The 12819-nt window shown below is 41.0% G+C and overlaps 1 protein-coding gene across 1 annotated transcript in view; it reads right to left on the bottom strand.

Moving 5' to 3' along the window:
* Positions 1 to 2485: 2485 nt before the first annotated feature.
* LOC121150455 (protocadherin Fat 1-like) overlaps positions 2486 to 12819 on the bottom strand; it is an 86076-nt gene continuing 75742 nt past the window's right edge. The window contains exons 19-22 of the mRNA XM_040971379.1: positions 10567 to 10697; positions 8762 to 8854; positions 8071 to 8140; positions 2486 to 2927 (exon numbers count right to left, since the gene is read on the bottom strand). Of these exons, the coding sequence (XP_040827313.1) occupies positions 2925 to 2927; positions 8071 to 8140; positions 8762 to 8854; positions 10567 to 10697 (297 nt within the window). The 3' untranslated portion in view covers positions 2486 to 2924. The remainder of the gene's footprint in view (positions 2928 to 8070; positions 8141 to 8761; positions 8855 to 10566; positions 10698 to 12819) is intronic.

The following is a 12819-nucleotide window of genomic DNA, read 5'->3' as shown; positions in this document are numbered from 1 at the left end:
ATTGCAGGGCAGCCACCCGAAGAAAGAGTCAAGATTCCATGCCAGTATCCCAAACGGAGATAATCTACAGAGCCGGAACTCATTAACTGAAGGAGCAGCTGGGTCCTCGTGAAGAAAACAAACAAACAAACAAACAACAAAAAAAAAAACCCTTCTATACCACACCATGCATCCATGGCAGTAATTGCCCTGAGAAGGCTTATTTCAAGGGATTCTGAGGCCAGGAATTTCTTCACCTGACCTGTATTAAAAGGAAATACTTGACCTTTGGAGAACTAGTAGATACGGGACTTGAGTTAACACTGGTTCCTTGGTCTGAGGCATGACCATGACTTTATCAGAACCAAGGAAAAGGAGGGAAGCATCTTGGGATACTGGTCTCCTCAGCCAGTGCCTTGAAGGTTGACCAAATCAAGCATGCTCTGAGCTAGTCCTGTGGAACTTGAGTGGGTAGAGTTGGGTTTGGGTAGAAAACTCAGTTCCTTAGCCTATGACAAATGTTCGCCTTTGAAACTGTCTCCTCCCTGGAAAAAAAGAACCTGAATGAAATCCAGGATTCTCATCTTGCAAGGCAGCGAAGGGACCACTTCAAACACATGGATGCCACACTGAAGTGTCTGGGTTCAAGTTCCGGCCCCATACCTGATTTCAACTTTCTGCTAATACACATCCCGGTGGGCAAACAGTGGTGCCACCCATGTGGGACACAGATGAGGCAGTGGCTTCTGGATTTAGCCTAGCCCAGTTCTGGTCCATGAGGCACATGGAGAGTGAATCAATGTCCTTTCTGGTCTCTCTCTGTCTCTCTGCCTCTCTCTTTTGCTCTCTCTCTCCTTTTCTCAAATAAATTGCAAGGAAGAATAGTCCCGCTAAAGTTATGCATGATGGCGGTAAACCCTTTTCAAGGCCTATTTATATTGGAAGCCTTTTCTCTCCAAAGTTTAGATGAGTTCTTGAAAATGAGAAGAAACTACCCCGAAACCATCCAAGAACTAGCTCCAATTCCAATTTCAGCTGCTGGGCTGGGTACAGTAACTCCACAGATTGCATCAACATCACCTTGGCTAAAAGGACATAAGGACATAAACTTTGTATTGTACACTACATTTATCTGTAAAAGAAATGGGTTTACCTTCAAGAAATAGACAATATAATCAACTGACGATTTTGATCAGGTTCAGGTTAATTTTCTGGCTTATTGTCAGCATAAACATGGATCATGCTTAACTAGATGCAATATCACGTTGCTTCTTTACAGCTACCCATCAGTGGCCCACAATTGGTTAAAAACAAATCGAAGGTATTGCTAAGAAACATGCAAATTAGAGGGTGCTAGATGAACCCCACAAATGTTTAGGTTCCTTTCTAAGTAGCAGTTTCTCTGTATATATTCTCACTTTGGGCTTCACACTCACTACACTGGCAACTCAACATGTGGAAGCTGTGCACTGCTGTGTTTACCGAGAGATGTTAAAGCTAGCAAGCTGAATGGAGCTCAGAGCAGGAAAAGGCTCCGTAACAAGCTAATCTGCAGAGTCAACATCCCCACTTCCTGCACCTCCTCACCCTGCAGGGTTCTAGAATATACTGCAGATCTGTTCTGAGAAAGGCACTATGAGGAGACATGGAGCACCCATAAAAAGAATGGCAGTGTAAGTCCACCAAACGCAACAGAATTTTCAGCAGACAGACCAACGCTGGGAATGGGAGCCTCTGAGGTACTGGAAAGTAAGTGGACTGTTAGGTGTCCATAGGACCATCGACTCATGCTGAGCTGCTGGCTCTCAACCCAACCAGGTCAAAAGTTGAGCGGAGCCAACAGCAGCTGGCAAAGCAGACCTGGGTTGGAGGTCCAACACAAGTTGTGCCAGCTGGTACAACGTAACCGCAATCCGCAGAAGCCAAGGCCCCGATTTCCTTCCCTGATCTCTCCCTTAGCTGTCTGTGTGTGGTCACTGTGGGGAAGGAGCAAGGCTCATCGAATGGGGATCAAGCTGAGAACACGGATGGGAGCAGATCTCACCTCTGCTGCTGCAGAGAAGGCGACAACCCAAGATGTGGTCCACTGTTGTGTGCATCCTCTCCATGGAGGTCTCTCTCACTCCAAGCTGGCTTTCTTGTTGCAGTTGCATCTCAGTTCTACTCTGCTCAATCTCCCTTCTCTCACTGTCCTTCGGTAAAACTTCAGAAAACTCCCTGCCAGCAAACCTCTCCCTCGTTTTGGGGAGAGTCACGGAAGGTGCACTTGAGAGAAAAGCCTGAGAAATATCTGATTACTGTTTTTTTTCTCTCTTTTCCATCACACCTCCCGGCCCCTGCCCAGTGTTGCTTCTGTGGAAGGCAAGTTTTTGAGCTACTGGAATCAAGTAACCACATGGGGCATCATTAAAATATGTCAGAAAAGTTCATCACTGAAAAGTTCTGAGATTGCTTATTGCTTGGATATTTGCTCTTGTCCCTTAAAAAGGAGAAGCAAGCCCAGTTGGAGTAGTCCAATAAATGAAGCTGAATTTTTATTTCATAAATTGTTTCATTTGAATGGGTTCTATTTTCAAGTTAAAAATTCCAATTCCATTCCAGTCTGAACACAATTAGAACTCTCGCCGTAAATGCTATCACTAAAAGCAAACGTTTTTCCATCGTACGTAGCACTAACATAATTGCAGTCAAAAAGTTTAGGACTATCAAAATATGTGACAGCTTACACAGAAGTATCCATTTATCTAAAGACCTTTTTTTTTTTTCCTTTTTAATTGCATACAATCATGCTTTTTGAAAGATCTTTTTAAATAAAGCAAAGGGAAGCAAAGACATGTGACCATGCTGGTTCAAGTTGAATGTCTGCCAGCAGATTCACGTTCTTTTCTGGAATCTTCCACACCTTGACTTGCTTGTCTCATAGTAGAATTGAGCCCGCATCCCTGTCACTGAAGGAAATGAAAGAAAATCCTTCATTAAACTACACATCAAAACTTGAAAATACTTTCAATATTGCGACTGTCGGAGTAGTAAAATGCAGATGTAGAAAATTATTAATATTTTGGAGAGATAATTTTATGATAAGTGATTGACCCAAGGGTGATAATGAAAAGATCCAATGGAATAAGATAAAATTTGATTCAATGTGTGGTATGAAGCTAATCCAGAATTAGCAAAACTCACATTATTGATGACAGATGATCAAGGGAAGTGAGTGAACATTTAGATGAAAGCATTTAACTCCCTTTAAAAAATCATCACAAATACAGATTGTCCCCAGCTATTGGCAACTGTCTAGATTGCCTTGTACTTGGGCAAGTGTTCCAATGCCAGGAGAAAAGCAGCCAATAGCCGACTGGTTTACTAGGTCTGGTTAATATCAACTCTGTTCTAACCAATCTGAAAGTGGGTGAATGGCAAAGCAATGTGAGCACACATTAGCTATGGCCACCCCACTGCCATCACCGCTGCTCACATGTGCGGTGGAGTTGGGGGGGGGACATCCCACTGCCATCACTGGTACCAAGAAGAAGAGGTGAAGTTAGAGGGGGCATTTCCCCAGAACAGGGAAACTGTGGAACAAACCGGAAAGGGAGGTCATTGAGGGGCTTGTGTGATTCGTATAAAACGGTTTCCAAGGGCTTCCATGGACCAGGTCATTGCATCACGAGGTAACCAAGGCAGCTGGGACAGAGGCACATTGGATGGGAGAATCTGAATAACAACGTAAATGCCGGTGAACGCAACGGCCAGGACTTGAGGATAAGACTGGGCTGGGCAAGTCTACAGCAGCTACTGGAGCTCATGAGAACATGTTTAGGGTCCCAAGGCTTTGAGTCGTCCTCAACTGCTTTCCCAGGCCACAAGCAAGGAGCTGGATGGGAAGTGGAGCTGCCAGTATTAGAACCGGCACCCATATGGGATCCCGGCACATAGAAGGCGAGGACTTTAGCCACTAGGCCATCACGCCAGGCCAGATACAAAAAGTTAAAATCGGAAATGGAATCTCTAATTGACAAATGAGAAAAGCTGGGTTCAAAGTATCTTCTAGTTAAAGTTATGATTCCAATGTATCCATATTATTCATATATTTATCCCCAATCTCAAATTATTCCATCTGCATTCTTCAATGGCTAGGTAAAACGTTACCTATTGCTTATTCTATAGATGATTCCAGTAAACTTTCCCCTTAGCATATCATTATGCACACATATACATATGCACACACTTGCCCACACTGGAACAAGAAAGAGACAGTCCTATTTCATCTAGAACAAAGGTTCTGCCACTGAAGGTCACTTATGTTGTGCTATTACCCACCTCATTTTTAATTTCTGCTATAAAATCTTTAGAAAAAGCATCTTACACCCAATTACTCATTTAATTAAGTCGCTAATCCTTTCTACAGCACTACTTATCTTCTTAAAGGTTACCAGCAAACTCTTAAACAGCAAACCTCCTCTTAATCAGACATGATGTGAGTACCTAATATTTGCTTGTCACTAGAAGCAAGCATTCGATAATACTGTTCTGTCTTTCAAGAGGTTTACAATGGGAAAGACAAAGTGAAGAATATGATTGGTTAGCCCAAGCCTTTCCATCCATACAGGTTAAAAAAAAAAACTGGAATAATATCTACTTCCTTCTGGCTCTCTGAGGATTACGTATTTCTTGCTCAGAGGGGCTAGCACTTAGAACATGTCCACAAAATGTACACTGTTGTGTTTGTGCCATTACTCGGTAGCTTTGGAAGGAGCTTTCAGAATTGCTTAAGAAAAGCAGGATAGAAACAGGCCAGTGAGGACCTTATTGCCTTGGTAAGCACAAGTGATTAATTAAGGCTCTACAGGGAATAATGAAGATGAATGAGATGGTGGAAGGCATCCGAATCTACTTCAGATATGCCTGTGAAATTTTAGACTATAGGTTTCAAGAAACGTTATCTGAAGAATTCATGCATCATTGCGATTGATGAATTCAAATTGTGGACTTTAAACTAAAATAGTTTATGATTATAATACACTTGGACCTTTACGCAAACATAAGCATATGTATAATTCTCCTTCATTAAACATTTTTCACGTGGTTAACTCTTGGCATCCTATGCATGAATCATATCACAATGCTTCTTTTCAACTCTGTGAAACCTTTTCCAGAAGTATCCCTTTGAGAGAGTGGAGAATTGCTCTTAGATTTGGCTTCTTAACAAAATCATTCGCCTTCATCATAAACTATTGATAGCCGGAGAATAAATTTACAGTTGTTATTCTACTCCAAATGTGTATGTTTATACACAGTTGCTGGCCCTCTACATGACCTCATGATTCTTAATAGGATTACAACCTCAAAGTATGTAAGTACATTATGTCAGTCATTTATGCCAAACAAACAGAACATCTGAATAACATGATTATTTTGTTTGTTCATGTCATTCATATGTTACATGAATTCTGCCTACTGAAAACTTCTCTCCAGTTTCAAAGCCATTTCCTTGTTGATATTAAAGCTTAACCCAGACCATATCCAAGACATTGTTCATTGTTACACTAGGTCACCATGGCACCCAGAAGGAGTGTACACCGTCGTATTACCTTCGTAAGAGTAGATTTAGAAAAATCAGAATTAGGTCATGTCTCCCGTATTTTGTGTGTCATTGGAATAAGGCTAATGGCCATTTAAATGGAACGCTGGAGAACAATCTCTTTGGCATAGGTTGAGCAGGTCTTTGCAAGTGAGGAATTGTCTCTAGCCAACCTATACAACGATACAGCTTAGCATAACTGAAATAGGATGATAACTGAAGGGCAGAATGGTCAAGGGAGGAACTGAAATTAGAAGCTATGAAATCATGGACAGTTATGTAAGCAATCTAGCAGATGACAGGGCCAGAGAAATCTGTGCTCAGAGCTTAACTCACATGGACATAGGTCAGAGTGGGCATAGTTCTGGTTTGAGAAGAATTCACACAATCTAGCAGTGAGGCAGATAGGTTCGTGCTGGTTTCAGGAGACTGCATGGCTTTTAAAATCTAGCATGTACAGATTTCAAACATGTACAAAGACGTTGCAATCCCGGGTGAGGAAAAGTCGATTTATTGGAGATTTGGGGAAAAAGAAGGGGAGCTGTGAAAGTGGCCCTAAGTGGAAGTGGTTGCTGAGGTTGACTCACTAGGAAACTTGACCCTGTGAGGCTGCAAGGAGCTACTCTTTCAAAATCGGCTAAGAGCTGTGACATCAGGGTAGCGTGCACAATACTGTGGTTTTCAGTAGGACCATGTGGCTCTTCACCTGTACTCATAGAATAAGTGTCACGTAGCTTTAATTGGAATTGGAGGGTTTTTTAAGCTTTTTTTTTTTCTTAAATTCCCATTGGAAAGGCAGAGAAGGAGGTACAGAGAGGAAATTTTCCATCAGCTGGTTCACTCACCAAGAGGCCTCAACAGCTAGAGATGAACTGATCTAAAGCCAAAAGCCTGAAAAATCTGAAAAATCCACCTGGGAGCAGGGAGAGATGTACCCTGCACAAAGAAGTGTATTCACTTCATCTACTTCCTTCTTAGGATTTCAGATGCCAGATTGTATGTCCAAATATAATACAAATTATAATATATATAACATATATAGTGTGCCTGAAGGCAAATAAAAGCATCTCCGTCAGTATCAGATGAGAGGAAAGCAGTGGGAGAGACTTGCACACACGTAGGCTTCCTAGGAAGCAGGGTGTGGGACTGTCAGTACAGAATCATGACCCAGAGTGGGTTATGGGGCTGGATGAAACGGCAGCATGACAGTGGTGATAGCTGAGTCTGTATGTAAAACCTGGGAAGGACAAACAAGGGTAGACAGGCTCCAGTGAAAGGAAAGCTAGTGAAAGCCTTGGACATCCCCTACTTGGGATTGGGACTTGCTTAATGCCATGAAAGGACACACCTTCTGCAAATGACTCCCTGAGCTAATTCTCCAACAAAGCTTCTTCTGACCAGCCTCCTTCACAAAGGCCTCGCTGTTCTCTCAGTTCCCATGAAGCTCCTTTTATGCCCTGTGCATGCTGATAAACACTCATACGTTATATCTTGCAATATTTTACTTCTGCTCTCTCCCAGGTGGAGTATACGAATTCAAAGAGTGAAGGCTGTGTTTCATGTCGCTGTTTTAAATTTACCTAAGCACTCCACAGAGAGAGCTGTTCTATAATGCGGTGTACAAATATCTATTGAATGGATCTTAGCATTTTATCCAAGGGTAACTTCCAATTACTTTGCCATTGATTTGAAAATCTTTTAGATATCCAGAATATGAAGTCAAATAGATTTTTGCATCAACATTTGACTCTGCAAATTTGGAACGAACTGGTTCGTTCCAGTTTCCAAAACCATAGGTGGCTAATGAGTATTTCTTTTTTAAATTATTAGCATGTTATTATTTTTCATGAATCTGTGCTATAACCACGGTGACTCACCCCACCATTCTCCCACGACTTTCCCCCATATTCAACAGTTACAGCACACATTGTGCTATTTAAGTGTATCATAGCATTGTTCGGTATAGACAACGGTAGAAAGTCTAGTATGCTATTGCCAAGCTATATTTAACAACTTCATCGGGAGTCCATGTCTTAGCTGGGGGCAGATACACACAGTGCAATGTATCTTCAATTCCAAGCATGCTAGTTTCCATTCTCAATGAAAGAACTCTTCTAAACCGACTCACATGGATTGAATATTTGTTGAGTAGGACAGGACAAGTGGGCTTTACAGCTATGCTTGGATGGGTCCTAACATAGATTTTCTACATAATTCAGTTGCAATAATTCTTCACAAATTTCAAAGGAAAGTTAGAGTTAACATATAATTTGGCTTCCACCTCATTGTCACACATTATGAATGTGTAGCAACTACAAACATAACGATATCACCAGCTTCAATCACTTATTTAGTTTCCACTATAAACTGATAAGCATTAATGACGTCCTTTCCATTTTGAATTGCCACTCACTATAACTTATTGGCAGGTGTCTTTGCTCATGCAGCTGCCCTGGATAATCGGAGTAATGACTCTTGTGTCTACGGAAGCAGTTTCCCTTCGTCCATACCTGATGACTTGCAGGCAGCACATCTGGCTTCGCAGTCGGATCGGCGCCATCACTCAGTAAGTGCCCATGCCTACAGAAAGCATTAAGAGATACTTGGAAATGTTTTAGGTGCATTTTGGTACTTAATTGCATATACAAGAAACGACACAATCTTTACTTTCATAAATAAGTAAGCAAACCAAGAAGCCTTAAAGTGACTCTTAATAGCCCCTCTACCTCTTAAACCGTGAATATTTATGCTCTGAATTTCAAACGCACAGTAACCTTTAACCATTAATAGTTTAGATAGTATCTATGTCTTGGATATGGTCTGGGTTAAGCTTTAATATCAACAAGGAAATGGTATTTCTATTTTTTAATCTTTGGTACCTGGGGCATTTATGTTCCATCGTTGTTATATACAACAAATCGATTGGAAAAAAATAGGAAAACCTCTGTGTGATTATCAGTAGGGTGCCTTATTGGATCAGCATCTCCTTTGCAAATCTGACAGCATGTCACATAGGCTGTTGGGCATCCCAAAGCAATTGCTGGATAAAGACAGAGATAACTAAAAAGAAAAATGCTGCAATAAAGAAATTGGAATGTCATCTCACGCTTTAAAGTGATAATAAACATTTTAGGTCTTTTTAAAGAACTTAGATCATAAAGTCCCAAATGTCATTCTCTACAAAGTTAAGTATGATGTTACCTTATGGCTTTTCCGGACTCTGCTGTCCTGAGACTTGGCTGGTTCTGTTGATGTTTTTGACAGCGTGGAAATAACCTTGAACAGGCAGCGACACTACGGGAAAGAAGAACAGAAAGTGGGAGGAATTCTCAGACAGAAACAGAGTAATTGATTTTTCATCAACATTGTTCAAATGTTCAAGCTCCATTTCCTCATTTGATCATAATGAAATACATCATGAAACTTTCCAGGTAAATTTTTCATGGAAAAAAAAACTAACTAAATTGAATGTAAGCAAGATGACAACTGCTAAGTACATCTCTTGAACGTGAACATGAAATCATATCCATAAAAGACTTTCACAAAATCCCTGTAGGAATATATCAGCTCTTGAGATGTCAAAAATATTTGAAGTTTTTTGCTGACATATCGGCAATAAGGCTGTGCCTGCAGTAGATGCTAGGGGATTAACAAAGAAGACGCTTCTAACTCAACAAATAATGTGTGTACAACCATCACCCTTTCACACTCCTCTTGGTGGCAGCATATCCTCAGGTCCGCTTTCATGATGCACAAGCTTTCTGATAAAGAATGCGTTGTTCATTAGAGAGAAGAGTTAGAGAAGCATGCAACACAGACTTTCAGAATGATTTATCACATCCTATTACTTGGCTAGTCATCGCAATGTCTTAAAAAAGAATAGATTATGTTCTCGGGCACTTGATGTCACCATTTTAAATTTAAACTATTGTGCTAGAAAGTGTCCGTTTCGCAGAAAATAGAAAGGTCAACCTTTCTCAGTTGGCCTCAGTTTAGTGTTTCATGTTAATTATACTGCTTCCTTACTCCGTTAACTGTCCGATCTATATATTCCATTTTCCAAGACAAGAGCCAATCTTACATTGAGCAATAACTGTGCAGCTCATATTATCTGTGTCTAGTTTTATGTTTCTTAATAGAAAAAAACTCAGCCTCAGACGTAAGTAAATTATAATTTAGGTATTTATGTTTAATCGTGTTTGTTCTTCACAAATCAGTTTCAATGGCACTTTCTTAAACTTTCCCTACCCTTAAGTACATCTTTAAAAGAAAAAAAAAGAACTTTCCCTGCCCAGCTGCCTGATCAACAATTCAGTAGATCATAGAAATATACATAAACATTCGTTGGCCCTCTTCTCATTTTCCTTATATTACAATCAGTTATTCTCCTGGGCCCATTTACTAAATGTTTTATTATTTATTAACATCTCCATATTCTGATCACCAGCCCCAACTCCTATGTGGGGAGAGCTTAGAATAAAATTCTAGAGTGAATGTAACCCTCTTATAGAAAGATACAACTGTTTGACATTTGAGTTTTAAAATGTTTGGTGTTTTTATTTGTCAACTGACACACAACGATTGTGCATTTTCTATGAGGTACAATGTATTACTTTGATATCTGTATGTAAAATATAATGAAAACTTCCTCTGATATCTGACTTTTAAAAATAAACCAGAAGCGCGTGTCATGATTAAACCTAGGGCCATTAGCTTACCTGTCTCTTAAACATGTATCATTTCTTTGTTTTTGGAATTCACAGCTCCTTTCATCTCAGATGTTTGGGACATTCTGTGTATTTTTTAATGGGAAACTATTGCCAGAGGTTTCAACTTGCTTATATAGATAGTCGGTAAATTTCAGCATTGTTCTCTGCTCTACTCTCACATTTCTTGTTTTGGCTTTTTGCCACATGGGCATACGTCCACCTCAGGTAAGTCAACATCATCAAAATAAAATAAATTCATGAAAAACAATGAACCGCCAAAGCAAAACAAAACCTTACTCTTTGCAGAGGCACCATGCTACGGCATAGAGACACATCAGAAAAAGAACTCCTGTGAGTGTGAGGACTGCAGGGATCCAGTTGTCAGGGCTCCAGTAATAGGAAATCTTCATCAGAACAGAGGTGGTTACCTGTGAAACGCGAGCATTGGTCACCAGCAACTGGTACAAATGGCAACAATACGAGGCACAGTATATACCTGTACTAGGTGAAGCTTCTTAGATATTGCACTTAGTCTTTCTTTATGTACTGTGGAACATAAGATTACCACTTGACATTTATTTGAAAAACTAAAATAAAGAAGCCCAGGTGAGGACATCTAGCTTGTACTAAGTCGCTGCTGGAGTCCTACAGCACATAGTGCAGTGTCTGGGTTTAAAATGGCATGCTCTTCTGGCCCCAGCTCCTCCAGCTGCTTGCTATTGTGTAAATGGGAAAGTTCTTGGGTTCTTGGGTCCCCATGACTCACATGGGGCACCGACATGGCATTTCAGGATGCAGGCTTCCATCTGGCCCAACCTACACCTGCCCACAGGCTATCTTACATCTGTCTGTCTGTTTGTCTATCTCCCCTGCCTTTCAAATCGAAATAAAAACATAAACAATTTAATACAAACACAGGTGTTAGCTTTTGCACAGCAGTCAGGGCACTGCTAAAGAGTTGTACACTTCGTATTGGAGGGCATGGAATTGGACCACAGCTCACTCCCAATTCCAGCTTCCTGATGACATGCACCGCAGGAGGTGACAGTAGCTCAAGAAAGCAAGCCTTTGCTGTTAACATGGGAGTCCACCGTTAAATTCTGGGCTTCTAAATTCAGCCTTGCCTGCTTTGGCACTGGAATACATCCTCACACCCCCTCTCTCGTATATTGTCATTTTTTAAACTCGTCTATTTCTGTGTATTTGAAATAAGCAAAAATTCAAAAAGCAAATAACTATTTGAAAGCAAATACAGAAAATTAGAAAGCATGAACACACCTTCTGTGCCATTGAAAGCAGGCACATCTCTCTTAGAAATGTGTTCAAGAAGTTACTTCTGCCTGCGCTCCCTTCTCCTGCATGCCCTCCTGGTGAGTGCGTGTACAATGCCAAGGTTATCCTGCACCTGTGCTTTTGCCAGAAACCTGACTTTTGCAGAAATGCCCCGCCTGTACCCTCTTTGCTCATTTCCCTCCTGTAACATTAAGAATACTCTCTCTGGTTTATTTTCTTTCATTGTGATTCTTCTAGGATACAATTTTCCAAGATGCAAGGACCATCCCGTGCTCATTTTGGTGAATTGTATGCAATTTTTGGCACAGAGAACACATTATTGAATATTGGTTAGACGCTAAGTTCCTCACTGGGAAAAATATTATTTCTAAAATGCGACAGACTATTTTTATTTGCTGTCATTTCTTGGTTTCCTATCCTAAAAATATCAGAGATTTTTTTATGCCCAGAAGAAATTCTCATTGCCGTCTCAACCGGACCATGTAAGAGGCCAGTAGTGAAATATTCGTGGGTTTGTTTTTAACTAAGCAGCATGCCCAGCAGATGGCAGCAGACACTAGGATAAATTGTGAGAATCCTTGCTTCTGTGTGAGCAAAGAAATAGTTAGTAACTGGGCTGGCCGATAAAGCACCACTTAGAAAATTCAATGACAAACGTCCCTTCCATCTTGTTGAAGTTTGGTGGCTGGTAATTAGGTGACCAAACATTCTCTCTCAGACTAGACAAGTCTGCGCAGAGCAAGATGAAGATAATCAGTGGTGACAGCTGAAACGCAGTGGTTTCCTTTTACTGAGTAAATAATACTCCACGGAACTTTCAAAACAAAACAAAAAAAGGACAGAATGATGACAGACAACCTAAGCTCTTAATCACCTCGCTCTATTTTCTGACCCCTCCCAAGCTACCCTGCGAAGAGCAAGCCCACGAGCAGTAACTGTCAACCTTGCAACTGTCAACGATCAGATTCTTCCTATGCTGCAGGAATCATGTTATAGAAGATATACAGAAATGTAAGATTGGCAACTAGGAACTCACACTCATTCTGTAGCCGCTCTGTGCTGAATACACTAGCTATGCTTTTGCACTGCTCCCTAATGTTTACCCCAATAGAGAGGTGTTCACCGTCACGAATCTGCAAAGAGTTGAGGCCACAGAGGGACGGGGGAGGTTGTATAGGTCACCGAGAATTCCCCAGCTGTGAAGGGGCACAGCTGGCATTCACAGGTAAGCCCCTGCATCCCCGTTGTCCATGGATT

Source organism: Ochotona curzoniae, unplaced genomic scaffold (genome assembly GCF_017591425.1).
Source record: "Ochotona curzoniae isolate NIBS_2020 unplaced genomic scaffold, NIBS_Ocur_1.0 contig_21, whole genome shotgun sequence".
In the NCBI taxonomy this organism is placed as follows: domain Eukaryota; kingdom Metazoa; phylum Chordata; class Mammalia; order Lagomorpha; family Ochotonidae; genus Ochotona; species Ochotona curzoniae.
The sequence above is the reverse complement of the archived record's forward strand: the minus strand, read 5'-3'. Positions and strand labels throughout refer to the sequence as shown.